This window comes from Pristis pectinata, chromosome 3, assembly GCF_009764475.1.
Source record: "Pristis pectinata isolate sPriPec2 chromosome 3, sPriPec2.1.pri, whole genome shotgun sequence".
Classification (NCBI taxonomy): Eukaryota; Metazoa; Chordata; class Chondrichthyes; order Rhinopristiformes; family Pristidae; genus Pristis; species Pristis pectinata.
In genome coordinates, this window is record NC_067407.1 from 80681116 (window position 1) to 80707194 (window position 26079).

The following is a 26079-nucleotide window of genomic DNA, read 5'->3' on the forward strand; positions in this document are numbered from 1 at the left end:
TGCTGGTGTTTCTTTAAGGATCTTTGGTTCTGTAATTACTTGAGGAAATGCTGGAAAATAACTTTGTTGAAGTGACTTTTCTACACAGTGACTGCTGGTACAATTGGTTGTCTGTTTATTATTTACACTGCACACCAAAGACGAGCCGGACCAAACCTTAATGCCCATTAAGTTGGCAGAGACTAAGGGATATGAGCAAATGATCACGAGAATGAAAGTCTGCAGGAAGAATGTGCTGGAACCGTGTGAATGACCCGTATGAGGGAGGTAATGTAAACAACGGCCACTACTGTGAGGTGCTGACCTGGATAGAGCTAAAAGGTCACCTGGGGTCTTCAGTGGCAGCAACACAGTGACCACTATGAAATCAAGTGGATTCTTAAAGACCATTAATGGACATTGATTGAGTAGCCTTTGTGGAGGGATAAAGCTAAGCTCATGGAAGATTTGCTCTGGTTTAAGGGCCACATGGGAAAATAGGAAGGAAGAGACCAGACTGAAGACCTCACCTATGTCCATGGGCTCCAGAAACCAAGGGCTGTAAGTAACTTGCCACCTATTGCCGGCTGTTGAGTATAGAATTTAGTACTCTGAATCTTTTACACAAACTACCAGCTGCTGCTCATTTTGTCTTGTCCAAGTACCGGAAGAGTGTTACACCACTTTAAAATGGGCATCATTCTTCACAGGCAGGCTTAGGCAGTTAGTACCACGTCACTGTTCTGAGGGGCATCAACAACCTTGGTCCAGGTCTAACCTCAACAAGGCTGAGGGAAAAGCAAATGGCAGCCTACCTCCTGGTCTCACCGTCTTCACCACAGATATTGAGACTAACTGTAGCACCAACACCAACTGCACCACACACTGGGAATTGAACCTGTGAGCTTCCGACCCCTTTGGCTTCTTAGAAGATTAAGCAGATACTTCTACACCACTGGTTAGTGAGAAAAGCCAGCAAGCTATCCTTTCCAATCCCTACACCTGCAAGGTCTCATCTTAACACAAGTAGAAGGCCTGAGATATGGCCATCAATTGGAATCTCCAAACCTGCAGATTATCAGAGATTTTCTAAAGAAGCTCACAACATTTGACATATCAGCAGATCCATTTGCTTCCACAAAAAATACATTCAATCCCTTTCTGAGGAATACTCTGGCTTGCTTGAGAATTTGCCTCGTCCTTGGAAGTGCCTATAATAACTAAGGCACTATTCCAAAGACTTCACACCAACATAATACTCCAAAAAGACATGGAGGGGATATTCACACTTACCCGCCTGCCCTCCAAAAACTGCAGAGCTCTTCCAATGTTGTTCACCCAGTGAATGCGTTTCAACTTACGGCCTTGTTCAACAGGCTGCCAAAATGGAATAGAAGTTAGTTCTACGTATAATTCTTTCCCCAAAACCATTCAATCAAAACACTTAAAGTGTGTATTGAAATATCTTAATAAATAATTTCAGAGGTTTCTCCACGTCTGCGAATTACAGAAGTAGTGTCAAATAACAGTCCTCCATTACGCAGCAGAAAGATTCACCAATCATGTCATCAAATAGCATTGGCTTCACTGAGCCTTCTACCAGCGACGTACAATTTACCAGAGACTAAACCTGGCTTGCCACATGTGCACCGTAGCCAGAAGAGCAAAGGACAGTATACTGTGACTTCCAAAACCTCTCCACTAGCTGGATGGAGTAAGCCAGGAGTGTGACAGAAGACTCTCCTCATGCAGGGATGGGTGTAACACTTGTAACGCTCCAATGATGCTGAAACCCAGAAGAAACAATCTAGCTGACCAACCTTAAACATTTACTCCTAAACCACAGGTGCACAGTATGCACTACAGTGAGTCACTTTGATGTACCTTCCTAACTCAGGGATTCATCAACCAAAAGGACAAGGGCAGCAGGTGCAGGGAAACCACCATCAGAAAGCTTCCCTTCCAGTTGCACCACATCCCAACTTGGACATAACTTAATGTCCATAATCCTTTGCACTCCCTACCCAACAGCAATCTGGGAACTCCTTCATCATGGGCCGAAGGGCCTGTACTGTGCTGTTATGTTCTATGTAGAATGCTGTGGTTCAAGGCAGTGGCTCTCCATTATATTTTCAAGCAGCATTCGATAGACTATAAACGTTGGCCTTGCCAGCAATGTCCAGATCCCAAGAAAGGATCTTCAAAGAAACTGGACAATACAACACAATGAGGCTGTGACTCCAACATCTTCCTTTGCATTGGTGACATTCCAGTTGGACGTCCACTCAGTGATATATCTGTAGCCCCAAATCTACAAACTATTCTCCCTTTGATTATGGATTCACCCTTGGACATTACTGGGGCCATCAGCAGCCAGGACAGTAAGTCATTACTGGATCTCTTCTCGCATTTTTCTACCATCCCTCCTCCCCAGCTCCTGACTGGGTTCCAGCTTAGGATGAACCAGCCACCTCACTGAGCACCCATTGTTTGCATGAGAGCTCAGAGGTTGAGTGTCTTTCATTTTAATGTCCTCACAAGGGCTTTCAGTGACAATTACTGAAAGGCTTGCAGGAATAGGAACCTTGATATAATTTTAAAGAGGTTACAGATACAGAGAGACAAAGGGGATTCCACATGGGACACTTTGATGGTGATAATGTAAAAGATAGCTGAGAATGCAAGGGTTAATGACTGGCAATTTAAGGGTTAATTGTATGCTTCTCATTGTCAGCTTCTTCCCATGGTAAAGAATTACCTCAGCCATGGGGTGATTATAGTTATGGCTGAAAGTGAGGGCCAGGTGTGGGTAAGAAGGACATAGTTATTTTAGACATATCTTGTTTTGATAAAACTTACTGTAAGCAATTACCGTAGTGAGTGCAACTTCCCACGAAGGTTTCTCACAAAGTGGGTATAAAAGATACACACTAACCGAGGCATCTTCGAATGGGATAAGAACAGAGCTCGGGTTACACTGTTTACTCTTTCTCTGTATCCCCCACTCCTGCTAGCATTAAACTAATAAAGCATTTATCCTAAGTTCTTTGGTTCTGCTGTTGTCTGATTTATTACAGAGCGCGGGTCGACTTTGACAATGAAACAACTTCACCTTGCTGCTAAGATAAACAAATGGGATCTACTGACTTTCTAAAAAGAGGCAAAAAGGAAGGAAGTCATCCCCAAAGCTTTATAAATTATTGATTAGGCATGAGATGGAGCATTAAATTTAATTTTCAGCATCACACTCTGAGAAGACATCAAGGTTTTAGAGAGAGTACAGATAGGATTTACTGATATTGTGCCAGAGTTGCAAGAATCCAGGTACGTGGAGAGATTAGAGAAACCTGGGAGTGTTTCCTTCATAGCAGAAAAGGTTAAGTGGAGAAATTTTAAAAGAGGGTTTAAACTGATGCAAGGGTATTGAGGATTTCTACTAGCACAAAGGTCAGCAAGCCACAGACACACAGCTCAAACAAATGAGAAAAGAATCATAAGGGGCTGAGGGAAAATGTTTTGCACAGTGAGATTGGGAATGCATTGCCTGAAAGGGTAGTGGAAGTATATTAAATAGTAACTTTCAAAAGAGAGTTGGATAAATACTTGAAAAGGGAAAAAGAACTGAAGGCATAGCCACAATGGAGCAAATGACCTCCAACTGCAGTTACATTCCTAAAACCCTGCATCTGAACATAGGGATGCCACGATTTACTCTAACAACATAATCTGAGTTTGCATCAACTGCTGTGATATTGTTTATAATCTGTATTCAGGAGCGATCACTAGCTCTTTTGCTAATTTAACAAGATAAACTCACCAGTTTCTGTCCAGATAGAACCTCCAACAAAGCTAGTAACATCACTCCATCCTTGATATCTTCAAAGAGATCATTGACTATAATTGGAGGGTTACGCTGAAACAGAAGAGAGATAAAAACATTTAATCCATTTAATCCATCTGAGATTCACACTGCAACTATTCTATAGCAAGATCATATTTTAAAGTAATCATACCCTTGCAGCAAAGATCACAGTATACAAATGTAATTTTCATTGAGAAATTGCAATCTAATGTTTGAATGTTGAGATTCACCTGGTGGATGGTCTGGAGGAGAAATTCATTCAAGTCAAGGTGAACATACAAGTGGCAGACAGCACACTCTCACACATTTACATGTAACAACCAAGATAAATTGTTCCTCCTTTCTCCTGTGTCCTGAGCAAAGGCAAATCACCTTCAAAGTTCCTGTAAATCAAACATGACCTTAGAATCACACAGCACAGAAACAAGCCTTTAAGGCAACAAAGTCTGTGCCAAACCTCAAGCATAGATCACTTTACACTAGTTCAACACTAATCCCATTTCATTCTTTCCCACTTTCCCAAGAATTCTAGCCCCATTCTCATTCTACCACTCAGTCACTAGTGGCAACTTACAGTGTCCAATTAACCTACCAACAACCCACACGTCTTTGGGATGTGGGAAGAAACCGGAGCACCTGGGGGAGAGGTGGGGAACGTTTCAGAAAGAGAATGGCATGGGGGCTGGGGACATTGGATAGAGGATAATTGGGTAGTGGGTGATCAAAGGGAGGATAACAAGGGCACTAAGAAGATTACCAGGAGTGGAACGTTCAGAGAAAGGACTGCCAGGACAGATTGGTGAGGACAGAGAATTGCTCTAGGAAATAGTTTGTGGTAAACCAAGCACAAGCCCAGCCAGGACTGAATCATAACAAGCTCACTGGCACGATCACTTTGGTCGCCACTGAAAATACAGGCCTGCTTTGAGATTGCAATTTCAGCTGCAGCAGATGGCAAGACTTAGTGAGGGCATATTTATTAAAATGCAGATGTTGCATACACTGGTCCTCCTGAGGTTCAGGCAGGAGAATTACTCCACAGTCTCCTGCTATATGCCCTTCCCTTTGCCTCCTCCTCCCTCTACCAGCAGATGCTTATGTACTGATCAGGCCACTGACTGGCTAATGTACTCATGCCTGGAAGCAACTGGTTTGTGCAGAACCCTTAGCGTTCCCATTTAACCAGGGTGCCCAAACTACGACATGCTGGCCAAATGCGGCCAATACACATGCATGCATTAGAATGGGGGCATCCATCTTGAGCTCCTGCCATTGTAAAGGATGCAAAGTGAGTGGGGAGAGGATTGCATTGGGGAAGGTGGAGGGAACTGCCTCTGAGAGTGGAGCACATGGGAGCTGGGGACAGTGGATAGATGATTTGAAGTGCAAACTGCAGGGGGGGTGGTGGTTGGGAGCTAAAAAGATCTCCAGTTGCTGGGGTTTCAGAGAGGGTAGCATCAGCATGGACTGGGAAGGGCAGATGAGGTGAGGTCAAGTGGATGGTTGAGGGAATCAGTTAGGTAAATGTTTGCAGAAGGTTTGGACAGATGTTGGGGGATGGGTTGTGTAGACAATGGGTGTGGTGGGTTGAGCGGATGATAGGCAGTGGTTGGAAAGACAATAGTGAGAGTGAGGAGGGGGTGTGTGCCGTCAGACCGGGTGAGAGTCAGGTAGATGAAGTGTTGAAAAGAAAAAGGAGAGCCAGGCAGTGATGGGGGGAGAGAAGTCAAGCTGAACATGGTGGGGTTGGGGAGGTGATGGGGAGAGCGAGGCGAGGGATGAGAAATCAGTGAAGCTACACCTACTGGAGGAGAATGGATGCTTTAGTCCTTCCAGCAGTGGTTAAGTGAGGTGGTGCCCTTTAACTAACAGTGAGGCAGGCCGTGACTCTCTTTCAAGACCATCTTCAGTGTATGTCATGAGCTGAAAAGAATACTGTGCAAGGGAAGCCAAAGTGGCATCTTTTAATTGTTTGACACTGCTCTGCAAGACCAATGGTCTCCATATACCAGGTTATCTTGACAACAACAGCTCCATCAGCAACTCTAGCCCAGGTCTTCCACTGCAACTTTTAAGTGACTCTCCCTAAACCAAAATTTGTGCCACCCCGCCGTGGACTTCCGCACTTTGGAACAAAAGTCAAAACAGCACAGAATCATAGCAACGGCCAGAGGAAATCGCTCAACAACGCACCTGCAAGTTGTGGATGTTTCATGGAGGGAGGGGTTGGGTGCAGGGCCTTTCCTGCTGTTGAATGCCTATTCGGCTGGGCACGAGTAAGAACAATAGCTCAAACACTCAGCCCCCGAAATAGCTGCTCCGTTGTTAAATCAACACTGTGCACTGATTTAATGTCATGATTCACCTGCTCTGCACATTTCCAACAAGTGCGCCCCTCTGCATGTGCTAATGCCTTCGCCATTATGCTGCCTGGTGCAATCCACGCCACAAGTACACCTAAATGTCAACAGATGCTATTCCGGAGATTTAAGGGCACTCAAAGTGCCTGAGAAATGACTGCTCTGATCCCAATTTCTCCATCCCCAGTACAAAAGGAAAGTACAGGTAACACACATTACTGATGGATCTCAAGCGCAGGCAATTGCACTCTGTTCTTTGGAGTAGCGAAAAATATCACACAAGAGGATTGTAGAGCACCAGCTTGCCAGTGAGCCAAAGCTAATGGTATATTTCTCTTTCACTGACAACCTGATTTTCAAGGGTACTGGATAATGTAAAAGAAGTTCTTACTGCATTAAAAAAGCAGCCTGATGTCTTGGGATTTTATTTCTGAATTGCTCTAGACGCAGCAACGATCCTTCTAAATGGCAGGCAGTGTCCGGGGAGGAGAAGACATTTATTGGACTAGTTAAAAACCTTTGCAGAGTTTCAGTGCTGCTGAGGTGAAGCACCGTCTATGTACATGCACAAATTGGTGGTCACCTCCATTTAGATGGCAGACAAAGAAGCATTACTGAGTGCAGCTTCACCCTCACATGGGAGTCAGGGTTCAAAAGAGCTCACCTCTAATTGGCTCGGGAAGACCTTGTGGGGTCTGAGTAAGAAAGCTCAAACTTACAGTGATTACCTTATATAGCACTCTGCCCACCTCATCTCCTCCCTGCTTGAGTGGATGGGAAACTCGGTGCTATTGATTGTTCGGCAACAGCATTGTTAGCCCCTAGTTTTGCCATGGTAATGCTATGGCAACTGCAGCAATCCTGAGAATTCGAGGTCTGCACTGGATTTCACTCACACCATAAGCATTGCTGTTGGTAGCCGCTGTATAATTATTTCAACCACTGCCGTGTTAGCACACTGTGAGGATTTGCCTCATCATTCACGATCACAGAATCTCACACTACAGTCGTACTCAGGCCATCACTTTGAAAGAGGCCGCTAATTATTGTGGCTCATCCATTCCCTTCCCTTTGTAAATAGCTGCCCTTCAATTATTTATCCCAGTTCCTTTTGAAAGTTATATTTAGTTTGCTTCCAGTACCATTTCGTGCAGGAATCCCAGATCAAAACAATTCATTGAACTCTGTAAAAACAAATCTGCTGGCCACAGCAATAGTTTAGTGCCAATTAACTTGCATGTGGCCTCCAGTTACTTGGATGAGAATGTAGATGGCATGATTAGTAAGTTGACAGATGACGCCAAAATTGGTGGTATGGTGGACAGTGAAGAAGGTTGTCCAAGGTTACAACAGGATCTATATCAACTGGGAAAGTGGGCAAAGGAATGCCAAATGGAATTTAATTCAGACAAGTGCAAAGTAATGCATTTTGGGAAGTTAAATCAGGGCAGGACTTACACAGTGTCTGGCAGGGCCCTGTTGTAGAACAGAGAGACCTGGGGTACAAGTGCAGCGTAGAAAGCCCAGCTGGTGTTGCACTGGACTCTACTCAAATTTCTGGAGTGAGATTTGAAGCCAAGAACTCAGAGACAAGCATGCTAACACTGAGCTAAAGTTAACAATCACCTAAGACTGCACAATCCTCGAGGAGACTAAAAGCAACAGAAAAATGAAAACAGGAACAGGAGTGAACCATAAGCTCAATCTAGCCTGCTCTGTCATTCAATAAGATCATGGCTTAATTGGTGTACTTTCCTTCTCAAACCCAATTTCCCTATCATATGCATTTAGAATAATATATATAGATATATGATCTATATTTGTCTCTACCTATAACTGTATCTACCTATCTCAGCCCATTGAAATTTCTCCTCCTCACAGTTCTAAATGGCTAAGGTCTTATCCTGAGCCTTTGCCCCCTTGTTTTGGTCTTACAGCTAGAAGAAACAGTCCCTCAGCATCTACCAAGTCAATCTCTCAAAGGATTTCCTATGCTCCAGTGAGAACACTCTTCATTCTTTTGAACTCCAGTACTTTCCACCGCTGAGCATAATTTCACATGGCCAAGGGACAAGCATCATTGGCAGTAGATGCAAACTCAATTTTACTTATTGGCAGCAGAATTATTTATGTATATTTAATCTTCTGCACTGTAAAGGATTTAAAATGCTTTGCTTAACATTACATAAACAAGTTGCGAGTAAAATAGTCAGAATCAACCAAGCTCTCTGGGTCTCCTATATATTACAAAATCCTTTTTGTTAACATCAGACTAGATAATTGATACAACATACAAGATAAACTGGAATATCCTAGAATAAAAAGATAAAACCACTTATCCCATCCCATGGTGCTAGCGCCACGTCAATGTAATTCTAAACCCCTGCCCTCTGTTTCAACAATACCAAGGCAGGTTGTTGCTATGTCACCAGCCCATTCTGCTACTCTGCCCAAAGGTGCAGCTGAAATCAATGCATGTGAAATGATTAATTTTTATTCGCAGAAACAAATCAGTGCTTTGTGCTGTCAAATCAATCAGCTCTTTGAGAACATGCCTTGTGGATGTTACACAGTAAAGTCAAAAGCAAGAGAGACACAAGATGCTAGAATGTAGAACAAAAAACAAACTACTGGAGGAACTCAGCAGGTCACGCAGCATCTGTAGGGGGAGAGGGTGTCGACATTTCGTCCTAAGACCCAAAACGTCGACAATTCCACTCCCCCCCCACAGTTGCTGCTCAACCAGCTGAGTTCATCCAAAATTCAAAAACAAAATACAATTCCAGTATCAATCTGCAGGAAAAGAAAGCTGGGTGAGTCAGACTGATCCTACAGCAATCTCCCCATTTTGCAGTGTTCAAAGTAGATAATTAGACTCCTGAAATTTATCAAATCTTCATAAAACGAAATAGAGAGTCCCATGCAATTCCTGGCGGCTACAGTAGGCTACTGGCCACCCTCTGTCTTTTGGTTACTGGGGGTTTTCAACAAAGCAGTTCGAACATAGAACAGTACAGCACAGGAATAGACCCTCCATCCATGATGTCTATGCCAAATTAAACTAAATCTCTCCTGACTGCACATGATCCATATCCATCCATTCCCTGAATTTTCATGTGCCTGACTAGATGCCTCTAAAAAGCCACTATCGCATCTGTTTCCACCACCACTCCTGGCAGTGCGTTCCAGGCACCTACCACTCCTTGTGCAAATAGTTACCACACACATCTCCTTGGATTCACTTTGTGGTCTTGGTCTTCAAAGAGTAACTCTATGCAAGCCCTATCCAGAATCTTATGAAAATTTGGTCATGGTCTCTTGAATAGAGCAAGATCTTGCCAAATTACAGCACCGCACCTTTCTTCGAAGTTAGTTTGTCAAGTTAGGAACAAGAAAGGAGCAGTTACTCTACCGGGAGCATTCTATAGGCCCCCAGGTAGCAGCAAGGATACTGAGGAGCAGATTGGGAGGCAGATTTTGGAAAGGTGCAAGAATAACAGAGTTGTTATCATGGGAGACTTCAACTTCCCAAATATTGATTGGCATTTGCTTAGTACCAAAGGTTTAGATGGGGCAGAGTTTGTTAAGTGTGTCCAGGACGGATTTCTGTCACAGTATGTTGTCAGGCCAACTAGAGGGAATGCCATATTAGATCTAGTATTAGGTAATGAACCAGGTCAGGTGACAGATCTATCAGTGGGTGAGCATTTGGGGGACAGTGACCACCGCTCCATAACCTTTAGCATTGTCATGGACAAGGATAGGACCAAAGAGGAAAGGAAGATATTTAATTAGGGAAGGGCAAATTATGAGGCTATAAGGCTAGAACTTGCGAGTGTAAATTGGGATGACATTTTTGAAGGGAAATGTACTATGGAGATGTGGTTGTTGTTCAGGGATCTCTTGCAGGATGTTAGGGATAAACTTGTCCCAGTGAGGCAGAGAAGGAATGGCAGGATGAAGGAACCATGGGTGACAAGAGAGGTGGAACATCTAGCTAGGAGGAAGAAGGCAGCATACATAAGGCTTAGGCAGCAAGGATCAGATAGGGCTCATGAGGAATATGGGGTAGCAAGGAAGGAACTTAAGAAGGGGCTAAGGAGAGCAAGAAGGGGACATGAAAAGGCCTTGGCGAGTAGGGTTAAGGAAAATCCCAAGGCATTTTTCACTATGTGAAGAGCAGAAGGATGACAGGAGTAAAGGTAGGACCGATTGAGGATAAAGGTGGGAAGATGCACCTGGAAGCTGTGGTAGTGGGTGAGGTCCTCAATGAATTCACCAAGGAGAGGGGTCTTGATGACGCTGAGGACAGTGTTGGTAAGATTAATGTTCTAGAGCATGTTGATATCAAGAAAGAGGATGTGATGGAGATGTTAGAAAATATTAGGACAGATAAGTCCCCAGGGCCTAACGGAATATTCTCCAGGCTGCTCCACGAGGCAAGGGAGGAGATTGCTAAACCTTTGGCTAGGATCTTTGAGTCCTTGTTGTTCACGGGACTGGTACCGGAGGACTGGAGGGTGGCAAATGTTGTCCCCTTATTCAAAAAAGGTAGTAGGGATAGTCCAGGGAATTATAGATCAGTGAGCCTTACATCTGTGGTGGGCAAGCTGTTGGAAAAGATTCTTAGGGATAGAATCTATGGGCATTTAGAGAATCATGATCTGATCAGGGACAGCCAGCATGGCTTTCTGAAGAGCAGATCATGTCTCACAAGCCTGATTGGGTTCTTTGAGGAGGTGACCAGGCATATTGATGAGGGTAGTGCAGTAGATGTGGTCTACATGGATTTTAGTAAGGCATTTGACAAGGTTCCACATGGCAGCCTTCTTCAGAAGGTCAGAGGGCATGGGATCCAGGGAAGCTTGGCCGTGTGGGTTCAGAATTGGCTTGCCTATAGAAAGCAGAGGGCTGTGGTGGAGAGGGTGCATTCAGATTGGAGGGCTGTGACTAGCGGTGTCCCACAGGGATCAGTTCTGGGACCTCTGCTTTTTGTGATTTTTATTAACGACTTGGATGAGGGGGTAGGTTGGTGGTGTTGTGGATAGTGTGGAGGATTGTCGAAGATTGCAGAGGGGCATTGATAGGATGCAGAGCTGGGCTGAGAAGTGGCAGATGGAGTTCCATCTGGAGAAGTGTGAGGTGGTACACTTTGGAAGGACAAACTCCAAAGCAAAGTACAAAGTTAATGGCAGGATTCTGGGTAGTGTGGAGGAGCAGAGGGATCTGGGGGTTCATATCCACAGATCCCTGAAAGTTGCCTCACAGGTGGATAGGGTAGTTAAGGAAGCTTATGGGATGTTAGCTTTCATAAGTCGTGGGATTGAGTTTTGGAGCCGCAAGGTAATGATGCAGCTCTACAAAACTGTGGTTAGACCACAATTAGAGTACTGTGTCCAGTTCTGGTCGCCTCATTATAGGAAGGATGTGGAAGCATTGGAAAGAGTGCAGAGGAGATTTACCAGGATACTGCCTAGTTTGGAGAGTATGCATTATGAGGAGAGACTAAGGGAGCTAGGGGTTTACTCTTTGGAGAGGAGGATGAGAGGAGACATGATAGAGGTGTACAAAATAAGAGGCATAGATAGAGTAGACAGCCAACGCCTCTTTCCCAGGGCATCAATGCTCAGTACAAGAGGGCATGGCTTTAAAGTAATGGGTGGGAAGTTCAAGGGAGATATCAGAGGAAGGTTTTTTACCCAGAGAGTGGTTGGGGCATGGAATGCGCTGCCTAGGGTGGTGGTGGAGGCAGGTACATTGGTCAAATTCAAGACATTGCTAGATAAGCATATGGAGGAATTTAAAATAGAGGGATATGGGGGAGGTAGAGGTTAGATAGCCTTAGGCGAGGTTTAAAGGTCGGCACAACATTGTGGGCAGAAGGGCCTGTATTGTGCTGTACTGTTCTATGATTCTATGATTAACCTTCTTTATGGGATCATTATACGTTTTGCCTCAACACCTCCATCCCCACTATTGGCTAGGTAATGTAGTGCCAGATTCCTGTAAAAATCAAAGTGCCTGTGTGAAAATCTAAACAACGTTGATGAGATTAAGTGCAGTTTTCTCCAGTTTACCATGGGCTTTATGTAACAGACTGATGTCTTTCAAAAACAGACTCTAAAACAAATTTTAAACTCTGCTGTCTTCAACCTAATCTTTATCCAAGACCTATGTGGTTTCTTGGGTACACTGGATCCTGGTGTAGCAAATTCTCAAGATACACATCCCTATTTTTGAATTTCTCCATGCCCCTCCCCTTGTTACCTTTGTAGCATCCTCCAGTACTCCAAAGCTCATGCCTTTCCTTCTTCCTTTGGGAGCTTTGTTGTTGCTAAAGTTGTAGCTCTGGAATTTTCTAACACACTCTCTCTCTCTCTCTCTCTCTCTCTGTCTTTCTCTCTCCTCCTTTAAAACACTCCTTAAACCTGCCATTTTGACCAAGTTTTAGTCACCTGCTCTAATATCTATGTGCCCCAGGGAGTCAAAATAGTCATCTTAGGACAAATCACTCTGTCCAAAATAAAACACTTCATAAATGTGAGTCATTGTTTAAAGTAATTTGTTTTTGTTAACGATTTCTACTTCAGTTAGAGTAGGGTGCAAAGAAAATAATTGCAAGGGGAATAAATGTGAAAAATCTAGGCCAGTGGATGCTATTAAGCAAGATGATTATTTAGCATATCCATTTGGATTCCTGATTCCTAAAGAACTTTCATTAGCTGCCCAATAGTCCAGGGACCAAGAGGAACGCCTGCTGCATTTGAAGCCATCAGACCGGGAACATCCAGGATTTCCAGCAGCAGTGGGTCATTCAGCCTGGTAAATCACATCACATCAATCACAGTAACTGAGGTGATGCTGCACAGTCAGAAGTGCTGTCTTTCACCCAAGATGTTAAACTGAGGCTCCATCTATAAGAAGCTGTACCACTAAAAGTAGGTCTTACATTTATACAGCAACTTTCTACGGCTCAGGAACAATAACTGTAGTCACTGTTGCAGAAATATGAACTTCCCCAATTAGCAATGTTAAGCTTTTTGTGAGATAAATACTCATTTTGGGGACGTGTATTGTTGACAACCTGGTCATTTAATGGCTTGCACAGTCATTTCAGTAAACCACAAGGGGTGGGTCTGGAGTCACATGTGGGCCAGTCAGGGCAATTTCCTCCCCTAAGGGACATCAATGAACTAGTTGCCTGAATGAGTGCAGCTTCAACAACATTCAAGAAGCTTGACACCATACAGGACATAGCAGCTCACTTGATAGGCACCCCATCTACAAACATTCACTCACTCCACCACCAACACACAGTAGCCGCAGTATGTACCATCTACAGGATGCACTGCAGCAATGATCCAAGACTCTTTAGATGGCATCTTCCAAACCCACAACCTCTACCAGCTTGAAGGACAAGGGCAGCAAAAACATGGGGACACCACCACCGGGAAATTGCCCTCCAAGCTGCACACCATCCCAAGTTAGAAATATATCGTTGTTCCTTCACCGTCACAGGGTCAAAATCCTGCAACTCTCTCCCTAACAACATTTCCGATATACCCACACTTTAAAGACTGCAGCAGTTCAAGAAGGCAACTCACCGCCACCATCTCAAGCACAACCAGGGATGGGTAATTAAATGCTGGCTCAACCTGCGAAGCCCACATCCCTTGAATGAATAAAATGATGATTTTTATGTAGTTCGCAGCCATAGTTACTATGACCAGCTGTTTCTTTCCCCACTTTTTGTTTAATTCCACAGCTGCTACAAGAGATTTGAATTTAGATCTTTGGATTGTTAGTCCAAGCCTCTGGGTTACAAGGTCAGTAACTGAACCATGGCATCATCACTGCACTCTATTAGGAATAGCACCAGAGAGAATAGTCCTGTACTTCTTCAGACAAAGAGTCCTGGGGTATTATTAGTCCACCTGAAAGGGCAAATGGGGACCTTAGTGGTTTAAAGAAGGCATCTCTGGAAAGTCACGTTCCCTGATTAATGCAGTGGAGTGGTCACTTGGATTTGGCGCTGCAGTTTCTGGAGTGGGACTTGAACCTGCAATTTTGGACATGAATGCACTCCCAACTGAGCCACAACTGACACCAAGGAAAGGTGGGAAGTTCCACATGGTGCTCTGGCTTTTACTGATGTTGGTTGAGGGAGAAATAAATTATGATGAACGGTCATCAGAATAAAAAGGTTAGTACTGTCTCTGTCTCTCTCTCTCCCCCCACAGTCGCTGCCTGACCTGCTGAATATCTCCAGCATTTTCTGTTTTTATTTCAATAAACTATGTCACCAGGTGATCATCATATTGCTGTTTGTGGGACAATGAATATTGAGTCTACATCTGTCCAAGCAACATTTGGACTGGGCAGCTGAAAGCTCTGGGGCAGAGAAAACCTCCTTGACCGCATCCAGATGGAAGGTGTGGAAGGTAAGGTGGCCAGTGATGACCTATTATACTTACTGATGCATAAGTGGAGGGTCAATCCACAATATCTGGGTGTCCTTGAAACAAGCGTCAAACCATTGGTAGTGAGGAAGGAGCGGAGGGTGGGGAATAACACCCCCCCCCAAAGTTCTTGGGGACAGTCCCAGGGTCAGGGCTAAATTGGTCATTGAGCATGATATTGCCAGGTATGAGTCAACAAGCCTACTCTTTGCTTTTGCGTTTGAGGATTAAAATTGTGCTGTACTGCATTGTCTTGTGGGAGTAATCTCCATGGTAACAGCAAACCTGGTAGAGACAACTGTTTCCATAGTAACCTGTACCACATGCAAGAGAATATGAATCCCATATCAACATTGGCCTCGAAGTTAATTTATGCCTCTCCGTACTACTTAAATGAAAAAAATCCATCTTTTAAAATAGCCTCTTTCCTGCTTTAGCTGCTGCTTCCCCTAATTAATTTCCAGATTCCCAAGAGCCTGGTCAAGTTACTGGCAATTCTAGTCATTACACGTTGGTAAAATATATAGGTCTTGAAAGCAATTTAACAGTACAATAACCAAATTTCAAGAGTTAATTTCAAGGTGGGACTACTCAAAATTAATTTGTGATCCCTGGAATTTCGAAGGTTAAAAAATGATTTAATTTGATACACAAACATAAAAGATAAATTAACTAAAGAAAATTATTTCCAGTGGAGTCAAGTAGTTGGGGAAAAAATACAGCTAGCCCTTTCAGAAGTGAAGTTAGAAAGCACTTGTACATATGCTTGGTACAATTCTCTTTCATAAATGGGAATTAATGTCAAGTACACAGCTAATTAAAATTAACAAGCCTACTTAATGATGTCTCCTGGCTGAGCTTCATAAGAAAGTCACACACAAGTATGTGTAGTTTTGTGAGAGTGAGTCAAAAGCTCATCAGATTTATAAACTGCAAGTAGTGTAAGCAGCCACTTCTTACTTCCCACCATCCCCCTCACCCTTATTTCCTCACTGCAGCCCTATCCTTCTGCTTTTCTTCTGTTAGATAGTCAGGAACTTAAGATGAAAACACACTGTCACCTGATGTAACACTCTCAGCCAGCCAGACACCAACTGTGCTCAATTTAGAGGTTAGCTTAGAGACTGGATCTGGATAGGGTGACTCACCGGGAGTGAATGACTCGGGTCAGGAGAACGGTATAGGATATGTGCCAGCTCCCCACGTCACAAGGTCACACATAAGTTCTGATGCAGAGGATTCTGATGAGGAGTTCAGCGCAGAAGGCAGCTAATGAGGATGCACAGTGAAATGCTTGTTGCATTAGAAGCCTTCCAGAGAGTCTGTTTGCAACATCAGGGAGCATGGAAGAATCCAGCCTCAACCTTGCACAAGGCTTTTTCCCCCCAGAGCTTGAAGCCTAGTCTCTCTTGCAATACTATTTACAGTTGACCAATGCAGCATTTGATGAGCAATGCCTCAGCTTCCCTTGCAACATGGACTGAAGCCACACAAGGCTGGATGCTGTGATGGAAGCTCAGACTGCTCTCATGCAAGCTCAGCTTGCTGCTAAACCAGCCTACACTGCTGCAATCAATGATGTGGATGCCTCTGTACAAAGCGGCTTGCAGGGGCATTCCAGTCTTCTATCTTCCAGCAAATGGATTGATGAGGCACTGGTCCAAGGGCAGGACAATGGCTCCACGGAGCAAGAACCTGCTGGGCTCTCTCAGGACTTTGCCAGTGCACTTGCTGTGCCTGTCAGCCAGCCAGTACAAATGCTGCTGATGGTGAAAAGATGCAGGCCAAGCACAGCCATTTCAGCCATCCTCCAAAGTCATCTGCAATTTCCATCATGGGCAGTAGATAGACCTCCAATTTGTTGCAAGCCTAAGTGTGGCATTATGTCCAAACACCAGGACAAAGGCACAAGGAAGAAAGGAACTCAGGAAGGATGACCTGCATTTATACAGCACATTTCACACACATTACAGAACACCCCAAGGCACTTTACAGCCAATCATATGTTTTTGGAATGTGGTCACCGTTTTAATATAGAAAGCATAGCAGCCAATTTGCACATATCTTGGTCCCACAAACAGCAATTTGATTGATCAGATAATTCACTTCTTAGAAATGTTGACTGATAGACAAATATTGACCAGGGTATTGTGAATAACTCCTCACTTCTCCAAATATATGCAAGGGCCCACTAGGGAGAACAGATAGAAACTTATTCCACAGTGGTGATTTGCTGATCCTTCCACGCAACTTGGTGAACTTTGATTTATAATGTATGGAATCCTAATTTTGTATAGATCTTTTTTTTGTGTTGTGACTAATTGCTGACATGGGGATGGACAGAAGACATGGGAAGGTGAGATGTGGAACTGTTAATGCAAGGTCACTAAACTAATACAATATAAATTGCATTGAAAAAGCATCAATGCAGTGCCAGAGTGACAAAGCAAACACTGAACTCTAACAAATGTTATATACAGGAGGTCAAAGTGAAACTGACGGGAGGTTCTGTTGTAGGTTTATGAAGCTGGACATTATTTTGTTTCATAGCAACTTCCTTTATTAAAAGCTTTAACCATCCCTCAGGTAGGAATGATCAGGCATTTGACCTTTGTGGGCCACACATGCACCGTAGATCATTGGAGAGCATGGACATTTTAAATCTCCCTTCATATTAACAGCAGTTGTAGCTGCAATACATCAACAAGTTGTGGTGTTCTGATTTGGTTTCTCTCCTCCAAAGACAGAACAATGCCCACAGTAGCTCTCTCTAAAGCTCCAAGTCCAGGAAATTCAATAGGACAAATCAACCACCAGTAAATACAAGGGCAAATCAGACCAAATCACCTGAACTTTGAGGCAAATGAGACACATTCTGGTCCTTTGCCATTAAGGGAAACAGAAATGCCCTCACCATCTGGAGATGGTCTTGGAATATAATTAAGATGATTGAAAGTTTCTTACCTTGGCCAAATGAGAATTGATCCATTTGGTGAACGTTCTCTTTTGGACAGCCTCCTGCTCATCTGCAAAACATTGAGGGATTAAATGTGAGAAACACAGGAGGGAATTACTAAGATTTGCAAAGCAGAGAAACACCTTTCTGCCAATGCTCGTCTGCAAGGTTTTAAAACAGCGGGGGCTTACAGTTGCAAAGTCAGCATGAGAGCAGGAAGAGCTGGAAGTGGAAGGAGGTGCTTGTAGCAGGTGGTAAAAGACTTGCAATCTGAGATCAAACGGGACCTGCTACAACCAATGTATTTGGGGACTCCATCAGCATTAATTGTGGATCCTTCAACCCAACCATCTCCGGTAATGAGCTGCTCCTCCCTCATTCATCACTTCACAAGGAGTCAGACTGGCCATCTGTTACACAACTCAATGGGAATAAAAATAAATGTCATGTAACTTATGTACCGGGCGTCTGACAAAAAGAATGCCAAGGCGCCAAGTTGAAAATATACCCTGAAGCATCACTGAAGCTTACAGATTGACATTCCTGGTGGAATCCTGAGGAGGGATGCTTTGTAGGGCATGCCAGTCCACAGGTGATGAATTACATCAAGACCCTACTTCCCCTTCGTGAAAGATCCCATCACGTTATATAAAGAGCAAGGAAGCTTATATTATTCTCTCAAACAACTCCAGCATCCTAATTGTTCCTTCATCTAATTTTCCTTTTTGTGGGATCTTGCTATGCTACCATCTTTGCCTACAAATTGAATGTGACAATAATTAAATTGTAACCAAGAGTGCAAAGAAGAGCATTATCTGACTTCTTGGGGTGGTGCTTAAGCACTGTCTACATCCTACTTCTTTCTTTTGCACTTTCACTAAATGTACACACGAAAGCAAAACCTCATCCTTCACCCTGTTTAATGGGACAGAGTTAAACAAAGTTAACAAACCAAAAAAAATGCACTCAACTCAAGAGTTGCAACATTTTGTTTGCGAATTTAAGCCTCTGATTGGTGAAAATAAATTTGTACTTCAGAGATTTCACACTGAGAATTCATGTGGAGAACATTAAAGCCAGGAAACCAATCTACACAAGCAAACATGAAAACTGAAATCACAGCAGAGATTGTATGAAGAGATAAAGAGAGCTAAAAGTCAGTGTTTCAGGTGGACGACCCTGTTAAATGAGTCTTCAACCTTTTTGTGCCCTTTTCCACATGTGCAGGTAAGCCTACCATGCTTTTCTTGCACTTCCTGTTTTATTAGTTTAACTACTTTCCCCCCTCTACAGATTTACTAGTTGGCATACGAACAGTTAATGGAGTGGAATCTCCGCTGCCAAGTCAGATACAGATGGAAAGCAATCTGTCTGTTACTGCAACCAATAAAACTACTTAAAACAGAAAAATAGACTCAATGCAAAAGACTGGAATTTTCAAAAAACTTGCAGCCATTGCAAATAAGGTCAAAAATAACTATAGAACAGTAAAACAATTCATGCTCACAACAACTTGATATGCTCTATATGGCAATTTTAGTTCTTTCAGTACTGGTTAAATTAAGAAACCAAAGAATGCAAGGAAAAAACAAGGTCCAAGTAGTTATAGCTGTCCTTATAACATCTCTGTGGTTACTCAAACTTAATTGTTGACTAATCAACGAGTCTACAAAAGACCCCAACATGATGTGAAATAAAACACTAGTGCTGGAGGTTTCTGGAAGCAAAGATCCCAATCACCCATTTCCCTCAGACACGTGAGCAACACAAGCATTAATTTTTTTCTGATTGCCAACTGCCTCTTGGCACCCTTGCTCCCACCTCTAATTCAAAAGATCTCGAGCTCTAGACCTAATCTACATAACATAGAAGAGCATCCCCAGTGCCAGTGCTGAGGAAGTGCTGAACTGTCAGGAGGTCCCAGCTTTCAGCTGAGATGTCAAACCAAGTCCCTGTCTACCCTCCTCGCTGGATGTAAAAGATCGCATTGCAGCTGTGGAAGAAGAACCATAATGGTTCTGATTTGGTCATTTTGTTTTCCATTGTTTTGGATTACAAATTGGCCAACATGTTTTTCCAAAGAATAGAGACATACATTACAGAAACGGGCTCTTCTTCAGTCCACTGAATTTGTGCTGACCATCAAACACCCATTTATCTCATTTTATTCTCCCCACATTCCCATTAACTCTCCCCACATTCTGCCGCTCACCTGCTGACGAGGGGTAATTTACAGCAGGGAATCAACCTCCCAGCCCATACTTTTTTGGAATGTGGGAGGTTAATTCCCTGCTGTAAATTACCCAGAGCACGTGGGCACAGGAAGAATGTACAAACTCCACACCAACACCACCTGAGGTCAGGATTGGACGTGGGTCTCTGGCACTGCAAGGTAGCAGCTCTACTAACCACTATGCCACCCTGTTAATTAGGTGTGCGCTTCCTTTGGATGTCCTATAGTTGTGAAATAAATAAGTCACATCTCATACTTCTTTACATTATTCCAAAATAATACTTTCACAGAAAGCCTAATTGACCAGAATTTGAATGCATCATTGCTAACATCCATACTCTCTCCTAAAATACCAGGCTGGATTTTAATATGGAGGCAAGCTCTGCCCGGAGGCTAGGCTGCAACAGGGGAGCTGTTTTGACGTTAGGAAATCCAGAAAAACAGCTTTCTTGAACATCCTGTAGAATTTTATTGTGAGGCTCCTTCAAGTGGGGATCTCACCCACAGGCAGACTGACCAACAGAATAGGTGGATAAATTAGAATGGGTTGAGATGAATAGAGCTTGTGATAGAGACTCCAAATCACCAGATGGAATGCAGGATGGAAGCAGGGGGAGGTAGAAGTCCAGATTGCAAGCCTCCACCTCAGGTCAGTGTGGAGTGCTGAGATTGGGACTGAGTTTCACGTTTCCTTACAACACAGAAATATGCAACTTGGTCCATCAAGTCTCTGCCACTCTCAGAGCAACCCCATCAATCTGATTCCCCTACTCCTCTCCCTGTAACCTATTCTCTCTCAGATACCCATTAGCTGACCCTCACACCCCTCCCCATCACTCACCCACGCTAGGGTTAATTTGTGGTAGTCAAGAACCCACACACGTGGGGGGTAAAACGGAGCACCTGGGAGAAACCCACCTGGCCAAAGGGACAACATGCAAACTCCACACAGACAGCACTGGAGGTCAGAACACAGGTCTCTGTAGCTGTGAGACAGTTGCACTACCTGCAGTACCAACTGTGTCACCCTGTTAGGTGGTGATGCCCAATGGTGGTTGGTTCTGGATGAAGTGTACAATCAAGGTCATCAACATTGTATTTCAAAAGTAAGAAGCAGGTTGTAAGCAGGACCAGAGCAACACACAAAATGCTGGAGGAACTCAGTGGGTCAGGCAGCATCTATGAAGAGAAATGGACAGTTAATGTTTGGGTCAAGACCCTTCATCTGGACTGGACTTTATCCATTTCCCTCCAAAGATGCTGCCTGACCCACTGTGTTCCTCCAGCATTTTGTGTGTTGCTCCAGAGTCCAGCATCTGCAGTCTCTTGTGTCTCCATGTAAGCAGGACAGGCCTGGCTAAAGCTTACTTGATTCATTCTTCCCTTCATTTCCCAGAAGTTCCTGCTGGGCAGTATCTTTCTGGGGGTCAGCGATGAGAACTATGCTCACATCACTGTCTGCAAGATCCTGGTGAGTGTCACTGTTCTTGACTTACTCAGCTCAGGGACTTGGTGTACATCAGTCAAGAATCTGGTTCAGGAAAATTATAAGGGGGAAGAAAAGCATGCCAATGGAGCAGCCAGTTTCCTACTTAAACAGAAGATAACTCATCCAAGACAGGGGTATTGACAATCCTAGATCGTGGGAATGCAGGTTGCAATTGGGAGAATCCAGGGTATTGCACCAACACAGAAGGACAGTGTGTTGGCCCTGGAGGAAGAAGTCCTAGTCCTCCTGGCCCACGATTAGTTCTGTAAGAGTACTTAGCTCAGGGATTCAGTCCTCCCTGCCTGCTTTCAGCTGACAGATTTCCCCAAGGCCCCAGAAACCCAGTGGTTAAAAATAGAACAGCTATGAAAATAAAAGCAGGCCGTCTCATTATAATATTCAAATAACCAACTAAATTCCCACCAGTGATTGGCTAACCTCCCTTCATTCTGCCTCCATTGCAATTAGACAAATACACATTTGATTCTCAAAATGGATTTTACCAGTTGACATGGCCCCAGCCCATACCCTCGGGAGGGAAGATTCAATGCATTCTTTCGAGATCAGCTTCGGGTATACACCCCTTTTTTCTCCAGTAGCAGCAGCCATAGAACCATAGAACCATAGAACCATACAGCACAAAACAGGCCCTTCAGCCCACCATGTTGTGCCGTCCATCAGACCACCCTCACACTACCTAACCCCTTCCTCCCGCATATCCCTCTATCTCACGTTCCTCCATATGCCTATCCAACAAGCTCTTGAACCTGTTCAATGTATCTGCCTCCACAACCACCCCAGGCAGTGCATTCCATGCACCAACCACTCTCTGGGTGAAAAACCTCCCCCTGACATCTCCCCTGAACCTCCCACCCATAATCTTAAAGCCATGACCTCTCGTCTTGAGCATTGGTGCCCTGGGAAGGAGGCGCTGACTGTCTACTCTATCTATTCCTCTCAATATTTTATATACCTCTATCATGTCTCCTCTCATCCTCCTCCTTTCCAGTGAATAAAGCCCTAGCACCTTAAGCCTCTCCTCATATTCAATACTCTCCAATCCAGGCAGCATCCTGGTAAATCTCCTCTGCACCCTCTCCAACGCCTCCACATCCTTCCTATAATGAGGCGACCAGAACTGAACACAGTAATCTAAATGTGGCCTAACTAGAGTTTTGTAAAGCTGCATCATCACCTCGCGGCTCTTAAACTCAATCCCGCGACTTATGAAAGCCAACATCCCATTGGCCTTCTTAACTGCTCTTTCCACCTGTGAGGCAACTTTCAATGAACTGTGAATATGAACCCCCAGATCCCTCTGCTCCTCCACACTGCCAAGTACCTTGCCATTCACCCAGTACTCTGCCCTGGAGTTTGTCCTTCCAAAGTGTACCACCTCACACTTCTCCGGATTGAACTCCATCTGCCACTTGTCAGCCCAGCTCTGCATCCTATCAATATCCCTCTGTAAGCTCCGACAGCCCTCCACACTATCCACAACACCGCCTATCTTAGTGTCGTCCGCAAACTTATTAACCCAGCCCTCCACCCCCTCATCTAAGTCATCTATAAATATCACAAAAAGTAGAGGTCCCAGAACCGATCCCTGCGGGACACCACTAGTCACTGCCTTCCAATCCGAGGGCACTCCTTCCACCACAATCCTCTGCTTTCTACATGCAAGCCAATTCCTAATCCACACAGCCAAGCTTCCTTGGATCCCTTGGCCTCTGACCTTCTGAAGAAGCCTACCATGAGGAACCTTATCAAATGCCTTACTAAAATCCATGTAAACCACATCCACCACACTGCCCTCATCAATCTTCCTGGTCACCTCCTCAAAGAACTCGATCAGGCTTGTGAGGCAAGATCTTCCCTTCACAAAGCCATGCTGGCTGTCCCTAATCAGTCCATGATTCTCAAGATGTTCATAAATCCTATCCCTTAGAATCCTTTCTAACAGCTTACCCACCACAGACGTGAGACTCACCGGTCTATAATTCCCTGGCCTATCCCTATTACCTTTTTTGAACAAGGGGACAACATTCGCAACCCTCCAATCCTCCGGCACCACCCCCGTAGACAACGAGGACTCAAAGATCCTTACCAGTGGTTCAGCAATCTCCTCCCTAGCCTCTCGAAGCAGCCTGGGGAAAATCCCGTCAGGCCCCGGAGATTTATATGTCTTAATATTATTTAACAACTTCAACACATCCTCCCTCTTGATATCAACAACCTCAAGAACATTACCCCTACCAGCACTCCCTTCCGCATCATCAAGACCCCTCTCCCTGGTGAATACCGAAGAGAAGTACTCATTGAGAACTTCTCCCACTTCTGCCGCCTCCAGGCAAATTCTCCCACCCTTGTCCTTAATCGGACCAGATCAGCGGAGGGGAGGAGCTCACAGTTTTTTTAAATTGTGTGATTGGCTAAGTGTGTGGCAACTCAGCCAATAAAAGGATGGTAGGGTAAAGTGCAGTGGTCATTGTGAGAGTGGACCAGTGGGAATCTGAGGTTTTGGTGAGTAGCAGGTCAGAACAGGTAAGATTTTTTTTATAGTAGTTAAATAAAAAGACATCAAATTATGACTAATTAAATAAAGTAGGGATAAGGATCATGTGATGTGCTATAGCTGTGTGATGTGCTATAGCTGCATGATGTGGGAGCTGGTGGACCCTGTTGTGGCTCCTGATGACCACATCTGCAGCAAGTGTTGGTTGCTCAAAGAACTTGGACTCAATGTTGATGACCTGGAATCTGAGCTTCAAACAGTGATGTGTCAGGGAGGGGGAGAGTTACCCAGATGCTGTGTTTCAGGAGGCAGTCACACCCATTAGATTAACTACTTCAAATTCAGTCTGTGGTCAAGGACAAGAGGGTGTGGCTGTGAATGAGACTGGTAGGGGGATCCAAGAGGTAGTGCTGGAGAAGCCTCAGCCCTTGAGTTAGTCCAACAGATATGAGATTCTTGCTCCCTGTGCAGGTGAGTGTGGGGGCTGTGGGAAGGATGAGCGACTGAACTGTGGCACTGTGGTTCAGGGATCCATTCAAAGAGGGGGTGGAGAAGAGAAATGTAGTTGTGATTGGGGATGGTATAGTCAAGGGAATAGACACAATTCTCTGTTGCAAAGATCAAGAGTCCCGAAGGCTGTGTTGCCTGCTTGGTGCCTGGGTTCAGGACATCTCATCTAACCTGCAGAGGTATTTGGAATGGGAGGGGAAAGATCCAGTTGTTGTAGTCTATGTGGGTACCAACAACATAGGGAGAACGAGGAAAGAGATTCTGCTGAGGGAATTTAAGCAGCTAGGGACTAATTTCAAAATCAGAACCAAAAAGGTGGTAATCTCTGGACTGCTACCTGAGCCATGTGCAAATTGGCACAGGGTGAATAATATCATAGAGTTAAATGTGTGGCTCAAAGATTGGTGTGGGAGAAGTGGGTTTGAGTCTGTGGGACATTGGCACCAGTATTGAGGAAGGAGAACATAGAACACTACAGCATAGTGCAGGCCCTTTGGCCCACAATGTTGTGCTGACATTTTATCCTGCTCTAAGATCTATCTAACACTTCCCTCCCACATAACCCCCTATGTTTCTATCATTCATGTGTCTATCTAAGTCTCTTCAATGTCCCTAATGTATCTGCCCCCACAACCTCTGCAGGCAGTGCGTTCCATGTACCCACCACTTTGTGTGTGGAAAAAACAACTTACCCCCGGCTGTTCTGATGGGATGGGCTCCACCTGAACAATGCTGGGACCAGGGTCCTGGCAAATAGCATAACTAGGGCTGTAGATAGGGCTTTAAACTAAATAGTAGGGAGGGGTGGGTTTAACAGATTGGAAGAGTATGGATGAAGTAAAAGGAAGGAGTGCGCAGGAGATGTTACTGAAGTCTCCAGAATAAAGAATAAGACAAAGTTTAGAAAGGGATAAGAATTTAACTTAAGGCAACATGAAGACAAATTAGAGAAGGGTAGTGAATAGAGGACTGAAGGTGTTGTATTTGAATACACGTGGTATACAAAATAAGGTAAATGAGCTCATAGTGCACTTAGAAATTGGCAGATATGATGTGGGCATCACAGAGTCATAGTTACAAGAAGATCACAGCCGGGAACTAAATGTCCAAGGACACACATCCTATCAAAGAGACAGGCAGGTGGGCAGAGGAGGTGGGGTGGCTCTGGGTTGGTTGAAAAATGAAATCAAATCCTAGATAGAAGTGACATAGGATCAGAAGATGTAGAATCCTTGTGGGTAGAGTCGAGAAACTACAAGAGTACATGCACCTGTCCACATCAACGGTGCTGAGGTCGAGAGGGTTGAGGGCTTCAAGTTCCTAGGAATGAACATCACCAATAGCCTGTCCTGGTCAAATCACATAGATGCCATGGCCAAAAAAGCTCACCAGCGTCTCTACTTCCTCAGGAGGCTAAAGTCCCCTTTGACACTGACCAAATATTGCCCATGCACCATAGAAAGCATCCTGTTTGGATGCATCACAGCTTGGTATGGCAACTTCTCTGACCAGGACCGCAAGAAACTGCAGAGAGTTGCGGACACAGCCCAGCATGTCACGGAAACCAGCCTCCCCTGCTTGGACTCTTTACCTCTTGCTGCCTTGGTGAAGCAGCCAGCATAATCAAAGACCCCACCCACCTGGGTCATTCGCTCTTCTCTCCTCTCCCATCAGGCAGAAGATACAGGAGCCTGAGGGCACGTACCACCAGACTCA

At 44.4% G+C, this 26079-nt stretch overlaps 1 protein-coding gene across 1 annotated transcript in view; it reads right to left on the reverse strand.

Annotated features, from left to right (window-relative positions):
* The window catches only part of syne1b (spectrin repeat containing, nuclear envelope 1b), a 392896-nt gene that overhangs the window by 359643 nt on the left and 7174 nt on the right, over window positions 1-26079 (reverse strand). Inside the window, 3 exon segments of the mRNA XM_052012795.1 lie at window positions 1273-1356; window positions 3797-3892; window positions 17625-17686. Of these exon segments, the coding sequence (XP_051868755.1) occupies window positions 1273-1356; window positions 3797-3892; window positions 17625-17686 (242 nt within the window).